We start from the raw sequence: 22920 nt of genomic DNA, 5'->3' as shown, positions 1-22920 counted from the left end.
CATTAGTGGATACTGACATGGTGCGCGCCCACCCTTCTCGGGCTACATCAACTCTGCTGGGTACGTTTTCAGTGAGGTGTCTCAATGCCTGTGGTGGAATGACAGCCCACTCTTACTCAAGAGCCGAAACCAGATAAGGTGGTGACGTTGGACGCTGGGGCTGGAGCGTAGTCGATGCAGCTATTGATGTAGGCCAGGACATTCGGCCGACTGTTCCATTTTTCTTTTCCACAAACCTTTGTCTCGCAGATACTGTTTCACGTCAGGGTGCAGTGACATTCTGCTACAATCAACTACTCCGAACTGATCCTCTACACAGAACACAATGCTGTAAAATGTATTCATTTCCTTTCACATTTAGCGTTTTCTTAGGCACACTAAGGGGGCCACACACTGACTACGGAAAACATCATCCTACCACAGCCCCCCTCCGCGCAGGTTCACTGTTCCCACTACACATGATGGCAGGTAATCTTCTGCAGGCATTCGCCAAATCGAAACCCTTCCACCGGATTGCCACGTGGTATGGCGTGATTCATCACTCCAGATCACTCGTTTCCAGTCATCGATTGTCCAGTGGTGTCTTTCTTTGGAACACCTCAACAGTCACCTACCGTCGACTGGTGATGTTTTGGATTCTGGGTAACTTTATCCGTTTCTTTTTAACGCCAGGTTCTCATTCAAATGAGAAAAAAATGGGCAAATGTGGAATTTTCTTGAGGCGATGAGAAGACGTACAATTGATTTTTGGGATTATCATTCATCATACTATGGAATTTATTCTAGATTATCAGTGCAATGCACAAAGCAAAATGGAAACCGTAATTACGATTTTGTCAAAGGTCTGCGAGTTTGAAGTACGGAGACTGCGTGCCGTGTAGCCTCTAAATAGTTAACTGAAATCAAAAATGGATAACATCAGTCGATACTACATTAAATTTATGGGAGATTATAGCTAACTCAAATGAAATAATCTTACATTTAGCGATATGGTGGTAAGTCGAATTTTGAATTCGATTTTTGGGGCTTTGTTTCTGTCTTTACGGCTTTACAAAAACTAGTTAATACTAACAATTTTCATATATTATAGATCTAAGCTCCAGAGAAAAGTGTTTACTTTTTGTGATCAAAGGTAGAAGGTAACAGTTTGGTTTGTTCTTATTCTATGCTGCACGCAGTTTTGAAAAATCGTTTCTTGTGAAAAACCTATTTAATGTTAAGGGGAAACTTATATATATATATATATATATATATATATATATATATATATATATATGTGTGTGTGTGTGTGTGTGTGTGTGTGTGTGTGTAAATTTTATTATATATAGATATATTTGAATTTACGTAAACTGCCTGTTATTATGTATATTTCTGATGTTGCTGAACACGAATCTGAAGTTAGATTTAGAAAATTCAAACTGGATAATTCAATATGTTTCACCAAAGCTTACCAAAACTTATGTTTTGACCAACTTCGACCAAGATTTGACCAAAGAAATGAGGGTTCTCGTTACTTACGTTTTGTCTGCAACTCCAGGACCTTATATCAACCCTTCCTCTACTACAGATTATCCGTGGTGAGAAACTCTCTTGTTCTTCTTGGCCAGAAAATCCGATCTGGCTGAGCAGGATATGCTGCGTTCGGTAGCATGCATAGGTTCTTCGGCAATTTTTCGGCTAATATGTTTGCATGCATGCCGCAATACAAATCATTTTCTGAACGTGCGCCATGGCGCAACAAGTTTTCTACCCGACCCGAGCGTCTCCGTCGGAGAGTGTGCCACGGCGACCGTGACACTGCTTCGAACAATGGGCTGTAGAAGCTTTTGTAGCGTACGGATTAAAAAAGTTTTTCGCCCCAACATTCCAGATAGATACACTTTTCAAAAAATAAAATTACAAAAAATTCGAATTTTCGACTATTTTGAATGAGAACCTGGCCTTAACTCCCCACGCACAGTCGTTGTGCTGGTAGCACAATTGAACTGACGAGTTATTTCTTCCGTTGATTTCAAGAGACTTTTTACATACGTATGCTGCAGTGTTCGACTGTACCCGTCCGTCAGTACATGAGGTTTGGCTGGTCTTCGTTTAGATTTCATTGTTTACCCTTTATTGTTCCTTCTCGTCCCCACTTCTCAATCAAATCACCAACAGTCGACTTAAGAAGCTGTAGAAGAGTTGAAATTTTATTGATAGAGTGTTCCTCAGATGACATTCAATGACTAGTCCACGTCAGAGTTCACTGCTCTCTCCTGATGACCCATTGTCCTGTTACTGCCTCTGTACTGACAGCGCTGATGGTCCCTGCCTCCTTTATACCGGTGGATCCACCTGTCGTGGCATTTACTGGCAATTCAGCATTACAAATGGGGTTCGGATACCAACGATCAGACAGTGCAAAACTGTCACATAGAAGTACATATTTTCTAGTTAATATATATATATATATATATATATATATATATGTGTGTGTGTGTGTGTGTGTGTGTGTGTGTGTGTGTGTGTGTGTGTGTGTGGTCTATTCTTTCGGACATGTCCGGAAGAACAGGCACCACGTACATATAGTTAAGGCGGAGACGGCCAATGACCTCTTTAGTACAGATTCACGACAGGCTAGGTCTTCCGAAAATCGGCGAAATTCCGCTAGAAATGAGGATAATGAGCAAGCTGCGCAACATTCGTAGTCTGTGGATAAGTTGAGAATTTGGGTCTGGCGAGAGGCGTAGTAGGGTACTCCGTGCAGTTACTATTACATTGTGTCCGACTGGCTTAATAGTCAAAGGAACGGCCGAGTAAGCAGGGACCTGGGTTCGAATCATAGTCCGCCACAAATTTTGAACTCTCCCCTTTGACTTCCATCAATACTCACGTGCAGCCAATGTCTGTAATTCATTTGTGCCTTAATGAGCTAACCTGCTTTACACTTTTTCCTGATTATGGCCTCTTGTATCAATACCGCCTACTCGAGTCTGGTTTGAATAAAGACTATTGTAGCTGGCCCCTTGCAGGATCCCTGCAACCGCCAACATTACCAACATGTCGTGTGGGTTGTCTAGCGGCTCGACCGCAGGCGTTTCCTCGTTAAAGGCTCCAAGTTCCAGCTTGCTGCGCCCGCACCGCCGTTAACGGTGCGGAGGTATTTTCTTCACCCGGGGTCACGTGTGTGCACACGTGTGCCCATACACCACCCATAATATCAGCGTTGCGTCCAAAGTCACGTGATTACGTTCATATCAGTACTCCTGCCTTTAAAAGCCGTGCCGAGGCCAGCAACAGTTTCAGACAACTCCCAGCCCCCAACAACGAAATCCGTTCTGATATATACCCCTACTTCTAAGCCTAATCACATGCTCCACCTCACACGATACCTTCATTTTATCTTTCACCCTTGCTCTACCTTGATTACCAATTGTCGTACCTGCTTTTCTACAGGTTCAAAAATGGTTCAAATGGCTCTGAGCACTATGGGACTCAACTGCTGAGGTCATTAGTCCCCTAGAACTTTGAACTAGTTAAACCTAACTAACCTAAGGACATCACAAACATCCATGCCCGAGGCAGGATTCGAACCTGCGACCGTAGCGGTCTTGCGGTTCCTGACTGCAGCGCCTTTAACCGCACGGCCACTTCGGCCGGCTTTTCTACAGGACCGCACTGTCATATTCATCATTACACCTCCATCACCTCCACTATTATTTTCATGTATCACCAGCATCAGCATTACAACATGGCATCATCCGTGCTCGTTGGACAACAGTCAGCAACTGTTGGACTGTTGTCCAGCAAACACGAATGCCCGTAAAAGCTATTACGAGACCAGTTAAAGGCACTGCTACTTTTGTAACACGGAGGGTACTGGATTGGAGCAGTTTAGGACTGAAGACGACGTAGTGTAACGTCGACACTGGTAGCCTAGAAATAAACGTATACTACGGCGACTGGTATTGTTTTTATTGAACTTCGTTTATTGTTATTTGTTTTAATGTAAAATCGTAACTATCATTCCCCTATGTGTGTTTTAAAAACTAATCTGTTATTTTCAAATTTTTTATATAATTTACCCATCTCTTAAATACATGTAGTCTCTGGCCGAAGAGTCTTTTCATCCGCTGTCAATCTGACCACTTTGTGGGGACTTACGTAAGAATAAATGAAAGAAAAGCCACCAATATAGATATGGTTCTCCCGATCTGGGGAATTGCTCCGGTTGCTCGAAGTCTACTAGTCAAAGCATTATCGTACGCCTCGCCGTCCCTTCGGTATCGCTGCTTCCTCGGGCAGCCACCATTGGCCAATGAGTTGCTCCTCTCGGTCCCCGACACCTGCCGACGGCGTCGCCGGTTCATTGGGTCTACGCCAGCGCACTCCGTGGCTGTCACTGTACTCTGGGCGGCCCCAATGATCGAGCGCTGCCTCCCAGGTGCAGCCGACACCGCCATCGCCCAGAGCAAACATCGCTGTCGCCTTCCAATGGGCCTCACTACATCGCATGTAGTCACCGCTGATCGAGCGCTATTTCGCCAGAGGCCGCCGGTGGCTGCCGACACCGCTGCCGGCTCATCGCACTACCGACTGTGCCATTCTCTCCGGGAGCCAGGCGCGTTCCACTCGCCACAGCGTCGATCACCACGCCACCTGTGCACTACTCAGCACCACCAGACACAAGTCGTGCCCGAAGGACAGAACCACTCCGGGTCGACACCAAATCCGGAAAAGACTTCCATACCGTTGCATCAGCCTTCATATGTTGTTACCTTGAGCAGTAAACCATCCCAGATGTCACTCGGAAACTGCTGCTTACTTCCTGTGCCCTTCCCACCGTGCAAAGACAAAAAAAAAAGACTACTGTTAGACTTTTATCCCTGTAGTCGATAAAATATTAGTTAATAACGAAAGACGTTTTATTCCCTACAGAATTACTAAAAACCTTCTACAAATCGCAATGAAGTCATGAGATGTTCAATTGACTCTTATTAGAACATGTTACACGTTTCGGGATTACACCCATCTTCAGACATTCCAAACTTCAAGTCCTTCCTAACCAACCAGGTGCACAGCCTTGACAACTCGATGAAAGTGTCGAACTGGTTGCCAATTATTAACATAAAAATGATCGCAGGCCTCATACGGGATTTTATGTTCTGTATATCCTTCTACAAATCTGCCTATGGAATGCATATTTCATTGTCTTTCGTTTTATATTGTTGACCGCAGTGCTAAAATTGCTCCATGTCCTCTTCAGTGCCTGAGATGGTCAACGAAGCTGACTGCCATCTGGGAGACAGCGTTTCGATTCCCAGGATTGTGAAGGATTTTTCCTGGTGGGAGAACTCGTACGGGTGTATTCAGCCCTGTGAAGTCAACTGAAGAGTTACTCAAGCGACTACCAGCGGTACCAAGGTTAGAAAACCCGACAACGATCGGGAGAACGGCCTGCTGACCACAAGGCCCACCTGTACCTCTTCCCATGACAACACTGGCAGAGGATGACACGGCGGTCGGACGGACCCAGTTGGCTCATCTACGGCCAGTAAGCGGGACTCAATTTTTTTTCTACTTGCCCCTCGAGTCCCTTTTCTCTCCTAACCGCAATACTTCTCTCGTAAGCACGCTTTAGACAGATCAAAATCGACTACTGTCGGTGTGTGCGGAGCACTTGCCTGGATTTAAAACAGCCGCCAAGTACGTCGCCAGTGAGTCGGTGACGTCGATGATCGCTAGACTGTCCCGAGTTTATAGTTCTGGAAACCTCATTACGCTACGTGTACAGACTGAAAGTACGTTGACACCTAAGACTGTGCCGTCGTCTGCTATTGCTAGACGTTATGAATAAACCTTGCCGCACTCACTCGTGTTATAGTTATGGATTTTGTGCTGTTGTACCTTATCAGTTGTTATTGTATAGCTTTCTGTGGCTTCAAAGCACATTACAAAGGTAGCTTATGGACCTGATAGTATTCCCACTGCTCACAAGAGAGCCTAAATCTGTCAAAGCAAAATAGTATTTAGGTTCTGCAATACCTGGACGGAGAAACAGCCTACACAGCGCATAAATAAGAATGCGAATAAATATACATTTTAGTGAAAATTCTTTCAACAGTGAAGAAATCAAATTTATTGAACGAGGGAAGTCATTTTCGATTTTATTTGGCACGTAGGAAGAAAAGAACATACAGAGAAGAAGTAGAGCCGCACTCTTTAGTCTCACCTAAACATTTTTTTACGTGCAAAGTTTGAAATGTGTAGCCAACACTTCTCTTTCGGTTTTCAGCTTTGTTGGGCAATTTCCATACGATCTTCGTCACGAAAATCAACTAAGAATTGTCCTGGTCTTTATTGAACTGAATTCGCAGTGCTAAATCAGTAATTTCATTACTATATTTCTATTTTTTTAATAAGGACGGCCCATCACAAATATCATATTCGACGCTCATACTAGGACCTGTGCGGCACAAGGTGTCACAGCAGCACCGACGTGTAAACAAAAACGACCAGTCGGACCGGAGGACTTAGTACTGATATAGGAGGGCAGTGGCGCTGCTGTTTACTGAGGTAGACCAAGTGGTCACTCAGTAGAAGAGGTTTTCATCTGCTTTCACCTTTCCCTTCCATTACCGTCTAGAGTATTTATAATAGTTATTTTAATGTATATGGCACTAGACTGATTATGTGATAATTTTCGGGTCTATATCCTGACTCAGTAGACCGTTGCCTGTAAGTTACTCACACAGCATTGGTTTCGGCAGTGAGCATGTGAGGCTGACGACGGTGTAAGTTCTTGGACGCCTGAGTCACCTTTTACACCTAATGAAACAAGACCGAGAAAGATTGGTGCAAAAATATCGTGGCGACTTAGAACATTCCTAAATTAAATACGCTGAATGTATAGTAATTAAAACAACAAAAACTTTCCAGTCAAAGTCGCCCTGCAAAGAGCCGTTTAAGAGAGAGTTGCGAATGTGTGGTTTCAGTCCATCACTGAGGGTAGAATAAGATAATGACCTACAGCAGTGCTCATCAAACGCCGACCCGCGGGTCGCGTTCGACTTGAACCAAGTATTCGTGCGGCCAGCGGTACTTAACAGCGCCACCTACATAGGTGGTGATCTTCGCAACCGTGTTTCATTATAGACAAATCAAAAAAAGTTTTGCATCACCTCGGTTCCGAGAGTTCCGGTACCTGTACAGGAATTTGGAATAAAAATCAGCATAAACATCATTGCCGCTCTTTGTATTGCTCATGAAAACCACACATTGCATGTTGTACCACCACACAGCGACACCTTCGGAGGTGGTGGCCCACACTGCTTTAGACACCGGTGCCTCTAACACCCAGTAGCACGTCCTCTTTCATTGATGCATGCCTATATTCGTCGTGGCATACTATCCACAAGTTCATCAAGGCACTGTTCGTCCAGATTATCCCAGTTCTCAACGGCGATTTGGCGTAGATTCATCAGAGTGGTTGATGGGTCACGTCATCCATTAACAGCCCTTTTCAATCTATGCCAGGCATGTCCGATTGGATTCATGTCTGGAGAACATGCTGGGCACTCTAGTCGAGCGATGTCGTTATCCTGCAGGAAGTCATTCACAAGATGTGCACGATTGGGGTGCGAATTGTTGTCCATGAAGACGAATGCCTCCTCCCCAATATGCTGCCGAAATGGTTGCACTATGGGTCAGAGGATGGAATTCTCGTATCGTACAGCCATTAGGGCGCCGTCCATGACCACCAGCGGCGTACGTCGGCCCCACATAATGCCACCCCAAAACAGCAGGGAAACTCCACCTTTCTGCACTAGCTGGACAGTGTGTCTAAGGCGTTCAGCCTGACCGGGTTGCCTCCAAACACGGCTCCGACGATTATCTGGTTGAAGACATATGCGACACTCATCGGAGAAGAGAAAGTGATGCCTATCCTGAGCGGTCCATTCGGCATGTTGTTGAGCTCATCTATACCGCGCTGCATGGTGTCGTGGTTGCAAAGATGGACCTCGCCATGGACGTCATCCACTGCGTTAGTAGCCCTTGGGCGACCTGAGCGAGTCGTGTTATCGATAAAACCTGTCTCCCTGTATTCCTCCATGTCCGAATAACGTCGCTTTGATTCATCCGAGACGCCTGGACACTTCCCTTGTTGAGAGTCCTTCCTAGCACAAAGTAACAATGCGGACGCTATCAAACCACGGTATTGACCGTCTAGGAGTGGTTGAACTATAGACAACATGAGCCGTGTTCTTCCTTCCTTGCGGAATGCTGGAACTGATCGGCTGTCGAACCCCTCCGTCTAATAGGCGCTGCCCATGCGTGGGTGCTTACATCTTAGGGCGTGTTTAATGACTTCTCTGAACAGTCAATGGGACTGTTTCTGTGATACAATATCCACAGTCAACGTCTGTCTTCTGGCACTCTTCGAACCGGGGTGATGAAAAACTTGTTTTGGTGTGCGTAGGATGCATCTAGCAGCTAACAGCCGGATCCAAAAATATCATCTGACTTTAAGAGCTTCCTAACAGTGTAGTTTTCCCGTTCCATTCCCGTAATAATATTTCCAGAGAGAGTAATATTTTGAGATGTGCTTTGTTTTAATTGAGGCTGGAGGATTCGGTCGCGAGCTAAGTAAAATTAACCGTCTACTTCTGTGGCCGAGAGGTAACTAACGCGGACACTGCGGGGATAGAGGATGAGAGAGGGGGAAGGTTTTATTGTTTTTCTTGCAGTCCTGACAACTGAATGGCGTGCTCGATCGTACTGATCCGCTTCTGTCGTGTAGATTGTGACTTATCGATTCGTGGACGCAATGCCGTACTTATGTGTAACAAGAGATATGAAATTAGGTTGAGGCTGTTGACTACAGCGCAATGAGCAGAAGAAGAATGACATCATAGCATTTAATAAATATCTCTGATCATGTTCCTTATGGCATAACGAATTTAAATGTAAGTACAAATACTGTTTCAATTAAGTAATTATCCACTCACACAAACACAAGAACGGTTCGTCGGGGAAACACCCTGTTTCAACTTTAGGGTCGCTGTGGGTGACAACCATCAAACAGAACACTAGACACGAAGCATTCCGAATGGTGCGAATTTTAACGATCAGTAGTGGAGGCCGGCGAACAATATATCATTCCCTTATTGTAGCTAGTCTTTTGTGGGTAATCAGGTGCTAATTTATGTAGGTTACAAATATCAACAATAAGCTACCTATATATGCGGCCCGAGGTGGCTCCCCACGAGGTCGTTATTGGCTCTTGAGCACGAAAGTTTGACGACCACTATCCTAGACAGTATAAATCTATTTGAAATGTAAGCTTCTCAATTAATTCGCCATCCACTTAGGCTCTAACGTCTCTCACTGTCCATGGTTGAGAATTGTAGTAGATACGCGATAGTGCACCGACACATTTTGCTCATGATGAGAGATATGCAGCGTGCCAATATGGTCTAAAACCGATGAGTTGAGAAGGGCATGTACCCTGGCCACCTAGATCAACTGACTTTAAAAATATGGTTTTTTATGTCTGGTGTCAACTCAAAAATGAAGTGTAGAACAGTAATGTTCATGAGGTTGAAGAGCTGGAGCAGCACATTTTACATTTTTATCAACATTTAAACTGTGCGATCAAAAGTATCCGGACAACCACAAAAACATATTTTTTTCATATTAGATTCAAAATGGCTCTAAACACTATGGAACTCAACATCTGAGGTCATCAGTCACCTAGACTTAGAACTTCTTAAACCTAACTAACCTAAGGACATCACACACAGCCGTATCCGAGGCAGGATTCGAACTTGCGGCCGTAGCAGCAGCGCGGTTCCGGACTGAAGCGCCTAGAACCGCTCGGCCACAGCGGCCGGCTCATATTAGGTAAATTGTGCTGCCATCTGCTGCCAGGCACTCCATATCAGGGGCCTCAGTAGTCATTAGACACAGTGAGAGAGCACAGTGGGGTGCTCCGAGGAACTCACGGCCTTTGAACGTGGTCAAGTGATTGGGTGTCACTTGTGACATACGTCAGTACGCGAGATTTCTACACTCCTAAACATCCCTATGTCCACTGTTTCTGATGTGATAGTCAAGTGGAAACCTGAAGGGACAGGACACGTACAGCACAGAAGCATACAGGCCGACCTCGTCTGTTGACTGACAGAGACCACCGACAGTGAAAAAGGGTCATAATGTGTAATAGGCAGACATCTATCCAGACCATCACACAGGAATTCCAAAGTGCATCACGATCCACTGCAAGTACTGGGACAGTTAGGCGGGAGGTGGGAAAACTTAGATTTCATGATCGAGCGGCTGCTCATAAGCCACACCACGCCGCTAAATGCCAAACGACGCTTCGCTTGGTGTAACGAGCGTAAACCTTGGATGACAGAACAGTGGAAAAACGTTGCTTGGAGTGACAACTCATGGTACACAATGTGGCGATCAGCTAGCAGAGAGTGTTGGTATAGCGAATGCCCGGTGAACGTCATCTGTCAGCGTGTGTAGTGCCAATAGTAAAATTCGGAGGTGGTAGTGTTATGGTGTGGTCGTGTTCTTCATGGAGGGGCTTGCACCCCACGTTGTTTTGCGTGCCACTATAACTGCACAGGCCCACATTGATTTCTTAAGCACCTTCTTCCTTCCCAATGTTGAAGAGCAATACGGGAATAGCGACTGCATCTTTCAACGCGATCGAGCACCTCTTCATAATGCACAGCCTGTGGCGGAGTGGTTACCAGACTATCACATCCGTGTAATGAACTGGCCTGCACCGAGTCCTGACCTGAATCCTATAGAACACCTTTGGAATGTTTTCGATACCCGACTTCATTCCAGGCCTCCCCGACCAACGTCGGTACCTCTCCTCAGTGAAGTCAGCGCCGGCTTTAGGGTGGGGCGACTCGGGCGGTCGCCCAGGGCGCCGGGGCCCAAGGGGCGCCACGTACTAAACGCATGTAAAAAAAAAATTACAATTTACAATCACCCATTTCGCGAAACTAAAATATTATTCAGTCTCATTCAACATACGTCGCTAATCTCACGAATGCGCGATGAATTCGGGGTAGCAGAAGAGAAATCATGCTGAATGCAATCTTCGCATTGTCTGCAACCATCCATGTTTGACGCGGGCTAGCACGGGCTCTACCAAAGCACCTCTCTTATTTGTTTCAAGAACTGCAACAAGGAAGAGCCCATGCAGCCGCACCATCTCTCGTTTACAACAGAAACTACCGGTCGTTCCAAATAAAAGAAAATACAGACTGTGAAATATACATTACATTATAATTTAATTAATACGAATGTATTTACATCGAATATTTGTGACTTAATGACTCATGTACATTAATTAATATATCATGCAATGCGTGCACTGCATTCATAGAGAATTCTCCCCTAACTTACTGAAATAATACAGCGCCACACAATGTTTGTTAGACTGCATATGTTGGCAGCGCTACGATTTGCACCCGCATGTCAGTAATTGTCGGTAAGAGTCGGATGCAGCGGTCATGTTTTCGTGGCTGAATTATTGTGAGTGAAACGAGTGTCGTGACTATGTCAACATTTTAATTTTCTGGTATGTGCGAAAAACATTTTTATCTTTCAGTTCAGGTTTTTTTCTAGTTACGTCTACTGATAGGTGAATTTCTTTATTTGTTATAGATCGAATATTGTGGTCGCGAAATAGAGCATTGTCCAAGCAATAATTTGTCAAATCATTAAATCATGCCAGAAGAGAAGGAAATGATTAAAAAAAAGCTTTCTGGTTCAGAAAATCGGAAAAGAAAAGCTGAAAAAGAAAAAGTTCTTGAAGAAACTAAAAAGCACATGAATATTTGTAAGTACCTCAAAGGAAATTCTAAGGCAAATACTTCAGATATTGAATAAAAAGTCCATGTATCAGCAAATATTTCTTCAGACTGTGAACAATTATACACAAAAAATATACAATCACCTATTGAAGGTGATCAAATTGACCAGCGCAGTACATCTTTGCATGAATCCTCTGATATTTCTCCAAGTCAAAATCAACACATGACATCTGTGGTCGATGAAAGTATCAACGTTCTTGCAATAAAAGAATACAATGTTTCTGATGTAGGTACGTGGCCAAAAGTACTATATGCTAGAGATATAGATCGCATTATAATATGTGGACCCTCACAAGTATGTCTAAATAACTTTCCAAAAGATGAAAATGGGCGTCATTTCTCTTCAACTCATTACACAAGAAAACTATCAAACGAAGAAACTATCAGACGACGGTGGCTAGTATATTCTGCATCAAACGACAGTGTCTTTTGCTTTTGTTGTCGACTGTTTGATTTAAAGTCAACTACTAATTTGACTACCACTGTGGGTTTCAGAAATTGGAAACTTCTAAGTGAAGCTCTGAAACTGCATGAAAATAGTCCTAACCACAAAAAAGCATTTACTCAATGGACTGAAGCTGAAATCAGGTTTAAAGCTGGATTAACTGTTGATAAGGAAGAACAAAAGCTAATTTCTAAAGAAAGTTTACGATGGAGCAATGCGCTTCAAAGATTGATGCACATTACTTTGTATTTACCTGAAAATAATATGGCATTCAGAGGGTTATCAGATAAATTATTTACCCCAAATAATGGAAAATTCTTAGGTCTTGTACAGTTATTGGCAAAGTTTGATCCAATAACGGAAGAGCACGTCAGACTGGCATTGAATGGTGATTTGGCTGACCATTATTGCGGCAAAAATATACAAAATGAATTAATAGAACTCATGGCATCACACGTTATGTCTACAATCGTATCCCGCATAAAGGGTTCAAAGTATTATGCAATCATAGCCGACTGTACTCCAGATATAAGACACAAAGAACAACTTTCGATAACTTTAAGATGCGCCGACATAACAGAGAATGGCGTAAGTGTAAAAGAACATTTCATCTCATTTCTGCAAATAGATGATACAACCGGTGAAGGCCTCACAGAAAGCATTTTAAAAACATTGTGTTATCTTGACCTTAACATTAATGACTGCAGAGGACAGGGCTACGATAACGGCGCGAACATGAAGGGGAAAAATAAAGGCGTCCAGAACAGAATTAAGAAGTTAAATCCACTAGCTTTTTTGTGCCATGTGGATGCCATAGTTATAATTTGGTATTGTGTGATGCGGCAAAATCATCAGTAAAATCCGTGACACTGTTCGGAATGTTACAAAAAATGTTTAATCTATTTGCTGGATCGGTAAATAGATGGAAAATTTTGACCGACCATTTGAAGATATACACCCTGAAAAATGTAAGTGACACACGCTGGGAAGCTCGAATTGATAGCGTCAAAGCGGTTCGTTATCAATTATGCGAAATGCATGACGCTTTGGTTTCCTTGGCCGATGCTACTGAACAAAGCGATGCTGCGGTGTCACACGAAGCGACAACACTAGGAGGACAATTAAAAGACTTCCGCTTCATTGTTTCTCTCGTGACATGGTATGATGTTCTGTTCCAAATTAACGTTGTGAGTAAAGCAAGTCAGTCACCCACAATCAACTTTGTCTAGTTTATGGGAATCCTTGACAAATGTTGCTCTTATTTGGAAACATATAGACAAACAGGTTTCGAACAAGCTATTGTAACAGCAACTGAACTGGCTTCGGATCTTGATACGCAGCCATTATTTAAACCACAAATGCGATTAAGACGTATTAAACGCAGGCCGGGTGAAGAGGCTGTTGATGATCAAATAACTGACCCAAATGAGAAGTTTAAAGTAGACTTTTTCAATGCACTGTTGGACACCGTGCACATATCCATGAAAGAAAGATTTGAACAGATGCAAGAATTTTCTGCGACGTGGAGTTTCTTGTTTGACATTAAAAAAAAATCAAAATAAAGAAGAACTAATACAATGCTGTTCTAAATTAAAAGAAAAGTTAACTGTCAACATGAAGTCAGATATTGATGGAAATTTGCTGTGCGACGAAATTTTAGGCCTGCAACACTATCTCGAAGACAGCCAGGCAACGCCTATTGAAGCCTTAAACTTCATAAGAAAGCATAATCTTCAAGAGTTATATCCCAACATCTGGATAACGTTACGTATTTTGCTAACAATACCAGTGACTGTCGCAAGCGGCGAACGCAGTTTTTCCAAACTGAAGTTGATAAAAACGTACTTGCGGTCTACAATGTCTCAAACAAGACTAACCAGTTTGGCCTCACTGTCCATTGAAAATGAAGTTGCAGAAAACCTGGACTTTGCTAATCTGATCAGAGACTTTGCCGACAGAAAAGCGAGAAAAGTAAAATTTTAGTCGTTTATAATTGTTTTTCATTAGGCGTAATATGTTTTGTGTTCAGATGACTGACAGAAAATATAGGTTTATAGCTTACAGTTATATTAAATTCAATAAAAATATGGTACCCAATTCAAAATTAGTGTTTTTTCATTATACATATTACCTCCTATATATAAAAATCAATTGTTGTGTGTTAGTCTCACCAAAACAAAGAAATGGCGTGACCAATTTGAATAATTTTTGATTTGTTTTGTTCGCTTTAGTACAGGGGTGCTACAGAAAAGAAAAGAAATATTTGGGATATACGAGCCTGTTTCAACCACATTTTACGCATCTTTTCTTTGTTTGGAACACGCAAAAACAATTTTCTGGAGTTTTTGTAGATGTACAGTGCAGTACTACGGAATATTTTTAGACAATTTCCCGAAACGTGAATGCCCAAACAATATATCACTGCTATACTGACTGTTACGGCAGCATGCTGGACTGACGTCACAGGCTACACAAGACTCACATGGAGCGTCTTAGCGGGCTTTCAGATTATTTGGGTTTCATTTCCATTTAAAAAAATAAAATACTCAAATTTACGATTGAAGAGACCATCTTATGATCATAAGATGACGCCATTAACCACTTAAGACGATTTCTAGAAAACAGTCAAATACCGTGTTGCAAAGCACTGCCAGGTTCGCTATTTACACAATAAAGGGCGCCAACTGGACGACTCGCCCGGGGCACCTGGATGGCTAAGGCCGGCCCTGAGTGAAGTACTCGATGAAGAATGGACTGCCATTCCGCAAGAAACCTTCTAGCACCAGAGTGAACATATGCCTGCGATAGTGGAAGTTTTCATCAAGTCTAAGGATGGGCCAACACCATATTGAATTCCAGCATTACCGATGGAGGGCGCCACGAACTTGTAAGTAATTTTCAGTCAGATGTCCTGATACTTTTGATCACATAATGTATATGATGATCCAGCAATGTTTGAAATAATTCATAACTGTCTGCAGAGGCTAGTGTAGTATGTTTACACGAGGGTGGCTAATGGAGGACCTACTCCTATAATATATACAAGCGTACAGTAAAAGTGTAATATTCAACGTGCTAAAGAAGTATTGAACTGCACAGACCCTGTGTGAAATTTGTGCTCAATTAGATAAATACTTAATCGAAAATTTCACATTTACTTACATTCGCAGGAGAGCTGCTATGAAGTTTGGAAGGTAGGAGACGTAGTACTGGTAAAAGCAAAGCTGTAAGGACGGGTTATGAGTAGTGCTTGGATAGCTCAGTTGGCAGGTCACTCTCCGGCGAAAGGAAAGGGTCCAGACTTATAGTCTTTGTCTGGCACACAATTTTAGTATACCAATAAGTTCCATATTAGTGCACACTCCGTTACAGAACGAAAACATCACTCACGTTATGAGCTCCTTAGTAGTGTGTTGGTCCAGCTTTGGAATGCAATACAGCAGCGATTGTGAATGGTAAGGTTGCGACAGTCAGTTAATATTTTTCCACAGATATGTAGCACCAAATGTCTACCCACAGCTATCGCAAATAACAGTACCTGGTTTGTATTTGCGCAGTTGGCGGCCTATATTGACTTAGATATTTTCCATCGGATTTGTGTGAAGCAAATTCTGTGTGCAAGACATAAATGTGCTTTCTCTATCATACTTACAGCATGACCTGAGATGCTGATACGGACAGTTACCCTGCTGGATCATTCTGTCGACGAGATCTGGTGGCCCACAGTTGTGTTTATACAGTCCACAGCTCTCTTGGTGACCTCGATTGCTTCCACTCATCCCATGGAAGTCCAACTAAATCTCCCCCATAGCACAATACTGCATCCACTGGCCTTCATCCATGGCGTTGTGCATTTTTCGAGCTGTCGTTCTCTTGGATGACAGCCTATCTGAATACTGCTAACGATATACTGGAACAAAAAACATGATTCATTCCACCTGGTGACACGTTTGCATTCATTCACCGACCAATATCGATGAACCCTTGGCAATTTTAATCATAATTGATGTTATCGCTCTCAATGTGGAAACACGTAGAGGGCATCTGCTGCGGACCGTCAAATTCAACAATGTGCGTTGAAAGGTGTACTCCAAACCAATTGCACCTGCTCCAGCACGGTACCCACCTGCCACAGAGCCGAGAATTCTCTGACATCTACGTTCCTATGATGTGGAGTGGACGTCCAACACCCTGTCGCCTACTCGTGGTTTCACCGTTCTTCATCCACTTTCCATAGATGTTTACCACAACAGAATGTGAACAGCAACGGCTTCGCGGTTTCCGAAATTCTCGTTCCCAAGCACGAGGCACTAATAATTTACTCTTTTTCAAGTCTCTTGTGTCAGTGTATTTCCCCATTCGCGACCCATTTTGTCACTAGAAGATTTCCTATTCGTCACTGCCGCCCTTGCATATTTTCCTTTTCGCGTCACGTGTCTGCAACGGCACCACATATCATTCATTGTCGTTTTGGACAGTGGTCATAATGTTTCGGTCAGCGGGCTCGCTTTCACTCTTTCGCAGTTGCTAACATCTGCTTTATCGACCCTTGTTTACTGAGACATTTTTACGAGGTTCATTGAATACTAATATTTTTTCTAAGAGTAAGTTAGTTTCATTCAGAATTCCCACATGCTAGATTATTCCCTACTCTTCTGGCGACGAAATCCTACTTTTTCACATAATCTCCGTTGAATGCGACAGCTTGATGGCACCTTAGTGGGAGAGACTACATGCCCATATGGTAGCACGCTTTAGAGTAGATGAGGAAGCAGAGTCCAGGGAACTTTTGTGACCACTCCCAACAGAGACGTTCAGTTTTGCAGCGAGATGTTTGGTTTTTATCCGTCAATCAGCTCCAATGAAAGCGTCCGCACCTTCCAATATTTCAGGAGTCACAGCTGTTTGTGGCCGGCTGCCACGCGGGAGACCGAACAGGTTTCCGCTACCTTGCTGCGCTGATGACATACGCCACGACCAACGGCTCACCGTGCTTTTGTTCACTGACAGGTCTATGAATACATTCTGAAAGTGCCTCGGTATGTTTGCGATGCACTGCTTTTCCGCCAAAAGGAACTCTACGACACCTCTCTGCTGAGATGTCAGGTAGAACGCTACATACAGCGCCGCCACCTATCGAAACTTCATACAACTATAGGGGCTGAAGTAGAAATATTCTACGATGTCCACAACAAACTCAGCATTTTCTAAAGCGATATTAGCCGGGGTAAACATGTTGCGTTTACTGCAGAACGGACCTCGTACTTCCGTTAACCTATATCTTCTTCCGTATGACTTTCCGGTATTAATACACTACTGGCCATTAAAATTGCTACACCACGAAGATTACGTGCTACAGACGCGAAATTTAACCAACAGGAAGAAGATGCTGTGATATGCAACTGATTACCTTTTCAGAGCATTCACACAAGGTTGGTGCCGGTGGCGACACCTACAACGTGCTGACATGAGGAAAGTTTCCAACCGATTTCTCATACACAAACCGCAGTTGACCAGCGTTGCATGGTGAAACGTTGTTGTGATGCCTCGTGTAAGGAGGAGAAACGCGACTTTGATAAAGGTCGGATTGTAGCCTATCGCGATTGCGGTTTATCGTATCGCGACATTGCTGCTCGCGTTGGTCTAGATCCAATGACTGTTAGCAGAATATGAAATCGATGGGTTCAGGAGGGTAATACGGAACGCCGTGCTGCATCCCAACGGCCTCGTATCACTAGCAGTCGAGATGACAGGCATTTTATCCGCTTGGCTGTAACGGATCGTGCCGCCACGTCTCGATCCCTGAGTCAACAGATGGGGATCTTTGCAAGACAACGACAATCTGCACGAACAGTTCGACGACGTTTGCAGTAGCATGGACTATCAGCTCGCAGACCATAGCTCCAGTTAGCCTTGACGCTGCTTCACAGACATGAGCGCCTGCGATGGTGTACTCAACGACGAACCTGGGTGCACGAATGGCAAAACGTAATTTCTTCGAATGAATCTAGGTTCTGTTTAGAGTTGCCGACATCGGGGTGAACGCACATTGGAAGCATTTATTAGTCATCGCCATACTGGCGCATCACTCGGCGTGATGGTATGGTGTGCCATCGGTTACACGTCTCGGTCACCTCTTGTTTCATTGACGGCACTTTGAACAGTGGACGTTACACTTCAGATGTGTTACGACCCGTGGCTCTACCCTTCAATCGATCCTTGCGAAACCCTAGATTTCAGCAGGATAATGCACGACCGCATGTTGCAGGTTCTGTACGGACCTTCTGGATACAGAAATTGCTCGACTGCTGCCCTGGCCAGCACGTTCTCGAGATCTCTCACCAACTGAAAACGTCTGGTCAATGGTGGCCGAGTAACTGGTTCGTCACAATACGCCAGTCACTACTCTTGATGAACTGTGGTATCGTGTTGAAGTTGCACACGCCATCCAAGCTCTGTTTGACTCAATGCCCAGGCGTATCAAGGTCGTTATTACGGCCAGAGGTGGTTGTTCTGGGAACTGATTTCTCAGGATCTGTGCACCCAATTTGCGTGAAAATGTAATCACATGTCCGTTCTAGTATAATATATTTGTCCAATGAATACCTGTTTATCATCTGCATCTCTTTTTAATAGCCAGTTGTTTAGTTGTACACCGTGTATGTGTTTGTCTGTCAGTAACTGTGAAGCCTGGTCGTCAGTGAGTGAGTGCTTTTTGTTGCAGGGGGCTGGAGCCTGCGGCTGGTCGAGGTGAGGATCCCGATGCACACGGTGCTGCACCAGAACGCGCGCCTCGAGTGCCACTACGACCTGGAGGGCGAGTCGCTCTACTCGGTCAAGTGGTACAAGGACGGCCGCGAGTTCTACCGCTTCGTGCCCAGGGACACGCCGCCGGCCCAGATCTTCCAGCTGCCTGGGGTCGTCGTCGACGTGAGTACTGAATCTGCTCAGAGTTCCTACTCCTTTGAACCCATTTGCGGCGCCGAGGCTAGAACTGGGGATAATGTTCTTATCGTCTGTCTTTGCCAAAGACAGCTCGTGATCCATTCGGGTTCTACATCTATTTCTGTACTCTGATGGATACAATGTGTGGCGGAGGGTACACGGTGCACAGGTATCATTCTCCCACTGCCTACTCCAGCCGCTGGTTGTTAACGTGGACATATAGTGTCGGTAACCCTCTATGTGGGCTCGAATTTTTAGAATTTTATAGTTGTGATGATTGCGTGAAGTGTATGTTTGAGGAAACAGTGGGTTTTGGTAGGTATGCAGCGGCGTCGGAACTGTAGATTGGAAAGAGTCGGAATTGTGAGAACATAATTTCATTATAGTTTAACTCTTGCTAATACTACACCTGTAAACAACAACTCAAATGACCCTTTAACCCGGCAGGGGTGTGGCCTGGAATTCTTACCCAACGTGTGATATAAATGACCCAGTAGATAGCGTCGGAAGTTCCATGCGGCTTTTCGCGGATGATGCTGTAGTATACAGAGAAGTTGCAGCATTAGATAATTGCAGGGAAATACAGGAAGATGTGCAGCGGATAGGCACTTGGTGCAGGGAGCGGCAACTGACCCTTAACATAGACAAATGTAGTCTATTGCGAATACATAGAAAGAAGGATCCTTTATTGTGTGATTATATGATAGCGGAACAAACACTGGTAGCATTTACTTCTGTAAAATATTTGGGAATATGCGAACGGAACGATTTGAAGTGCTATGATCACATAAAATTAATTGTTGTTTTAAGGCGGGTGCCAGGTTGAGATGCATTGGGAGAGTCATTAGAAAATGTAGTCCACCAGCGAAGGAGGTGGCTTACATAACACTCGTTCGACCTATACTTGAGTATTGCTCATCAGTGTGGGATCCGTACCAGATCGGGTTGACGGAGGAGATAGAGAAGATTCAAAGAAGAGCGGCGCGTTTCGTCACAGGGTTATTTGGTAAGCGTGATAGCGTTACGGAGATGTTTAGCAAACTCAAGTGGCAGACTCTGCAAGAGGGGCGCTCTGCATCGCGGTGTAGCTTGCTGTCCAGGTTTTGAGAGAGTGCGTTTCTGGATGAGGTATCGAATATATTGCTTCCCCCTACTTATACCTCCCGAGGAGATCACGAATGTAAAATTAGAGAGATTCGAGCGGGCACGGAGGCTTTCCGGCAGTCGTTCTTCCCGCGAACCAGACTCGAGTGGAACAGGAAACGGAGGCAATGACAGTGGCACGTAAAGTGCCCTCCGCCACACACCGTTGGGTGGATTGCGGAGTATAATTGTAGATATAGATGTAGATGTACTACATCCTATGTAGTTTCTTCCATGTATTGAATATTTTAATTTCGAATTTAATGATTTAATCAGCTGTAAATTATTACTATAAACTAATGTTATTAATACGTAGTGACAACAATAAAACGGAATTTTATTCATTAATTAGTAGTCACAAGCCAGTTACTGATATTGAATCATACAATATTGAAATTAATCTTTGCTGTCCGAAGCTATTGTATTGAAATAACAGAGGTTACAATTACCAAAAATGTTCAGATGTGTGTGAAATCTTATGGGACTTAACTGCTAAGGTCATCAGTCTCTAAGCTTACACACTACTTAACCTAAATTATCCTACGCACGAACACACACGCTCATGCCCGAGGGAGGACTCGAACCTCTGCCGGGACCAGCCGCACAAGCGATGTCTGCAGCGCCCTATACCGCTCGGCTAATCCTGCGCGGCTTACAATTACCAAAATACCTTATATACATAGACAGTACTACAAGGCACTCATTATGCTAAAAGCATTTTCATGATTGACCATCTAATTTCTCCTTACTGGCGCAATTCTTTTCTCCATTTAGTGGTTTTTTTCCCAGATCATAACTACCACTGACCTCGTCTTTATAATTTTCATCTCCTTCTTACTTTGGCGTTTTGTGATCACTGACAATAACAGCAGCTTACTTATCTCCACCATTAGAATCAATTGGACCTCATCAAGTAAGTTATCAATGAATACTCGCACTTGGTCCCATTCACGCCTATAATGATCCAACTGTAATAATATTTGCTCTTAATTATACAATCAAATACAAATCTTTCGCAAAATACTCACAAATATGCACTCAAATGGGTGCCTTGAGTTTTTCGTCTTACAATTCGATAGTGGTGTGTTCGGATTTAACAAACCCCAGCAATCTCATACTTGTTTCAACAGCAACTCACGACGTCCTATGCACAACTAAAGTTACAAATCTGTTTATACCCAAACTGAAGCGGCAAATGAGAACAGGTTGACATGTTATCTAGCAATTAATTGCAGGAATTTGCCATATTCAGTTCGTTTGCATGCGTAGTTCACAGCCTCCCAACCACTTCGGGTTAAATAATCTTACACACAGAATGAGAATGAAAAATAACAAATTTACAAAATCCAAAGAAGCAATACTGTTCGAAGCACTTATAATTTACAACTTCGAAAGTGTCACTATGGAATTTAATTTGCCCACAGACCGTACTAGTAAAAGATACCATTGGTGTAGCATGGATTTTCTCAGCTAATGTGATCAAGTAATTGTACTGATAATGGAAACTCCTGTTGATGTTCCTTCTGGATTTGCGAATCAGATTTCAGTTTTTTAACTCCACGCCCTTCAGAATACAATATACTTCTTTCTTTATTTACCCAAACATGTTTCGACACCTACGTGTCATCTTCTACGGCCTCAATTTATTTCTCTAAAAACATTATACGTAGTTTGTGGTTGTTCTTCCCGGTGAAGCCTAAGAAATTTTACATGTGCCTTTTTAATTTTGTTTAGATTGCTCATCTGAAACTACATCAATAGTGAGAGGGGATTTTGCCGGTCGGAGTGGTCGAGCGGTTCTAGGTGCTTCAGTCTGGAACCACGCGACCGCTACGGTCGCAGGTTCGAATCCTGCCTCGGGCATGGATATGTGTGATGTCCTTAGATTAGTTAGGTTTAAGTAGTTCTAAGTTCTAGGGGACTGATGACCTCAGAAGATAAGTCCCATAGTGCTCAAAGCCATTTGAACCAAGAGGGGATTTGTACACGCACAAAAACATGACGACCTGTACAAATCCACTTTCACAATTAATGTAATTTCAGGTGAATAATCGAAGCAAGATTTAAAAAATGCAAATTTTATAGTTTTTAGGCCGAAAATAGAAAAAAATCATGAAATTCGAATAATATTCTCAATGAACCAAATCGAGACTCACAGAAAAATATCTGGGTACATAGGGAAAGAAAAACATAGTGTTTTGCATAAGGCGGAGTTCAAAAACCGAAATGATCATCTCATCAACGCGGAATAAAAATACCAATATGTAAAATCATCAGACCACATAGTTGTCAACTTAAATAGCGGTATCAGCCGAAGGACAAGTTAGGCTACGTCTTAAGCACCGCTCAACAAAGTACAATGGCATACGCGCTACTTGAATACTACAACAGCAAGTGACTGCTGCAGATAACAGGAAATAAAATAACAGCATCCATGCGTCCAGCTGGTTCCGCGTTCGTTGTGTTCGCCCGCCACCGGGCTGCCCCTTTCGTACTCCCCCGCACGAC

At 43.6% G+C, this 22920-nt stretch overlaps 1 protein-coding gene across 1 annotated transcript in view; it reads left to right on the top strand.

Annotated features, from left to right (window-relative positions):
• Positions 1-22920, top strand: part of LOC124620069 — a 717768-nt gene that overhangs the window by 354476 nt on the left and 340372 nt on the right. The window contains exon 2 of the mRNA XM_047146736.1: positions 19049-19254. Coding sequence (XP_047002692.1) covers positions 19049-19254 — 206 coding nt within the window. The remainder of the gene's footprint in view (positions 1-19048; positions 19255-22920) is intronic.

The sequence above is a fragment of the Schistocerca americana genome, chromosome 6, assembly GCF_021461395.2.
Source record: "Schistocerca americana isolate TAMUIC-IGC-003095 chromosome 6, iqSchAmer2.1, whole genome shotgun sequence".
Classification (NCBI taxonomy): domain Eukaryota; kingdom Metazoa; phylum Arthropoda; class Insecta; order Orthoptera; family Acrididae; genus Schistocerca; species Schistocerca americana.
The sequence above is the reverse complement of the archived record's forward strand: the minus strand, read 5'-3'. Positions and strand labels throughout refer to the sequence as shown.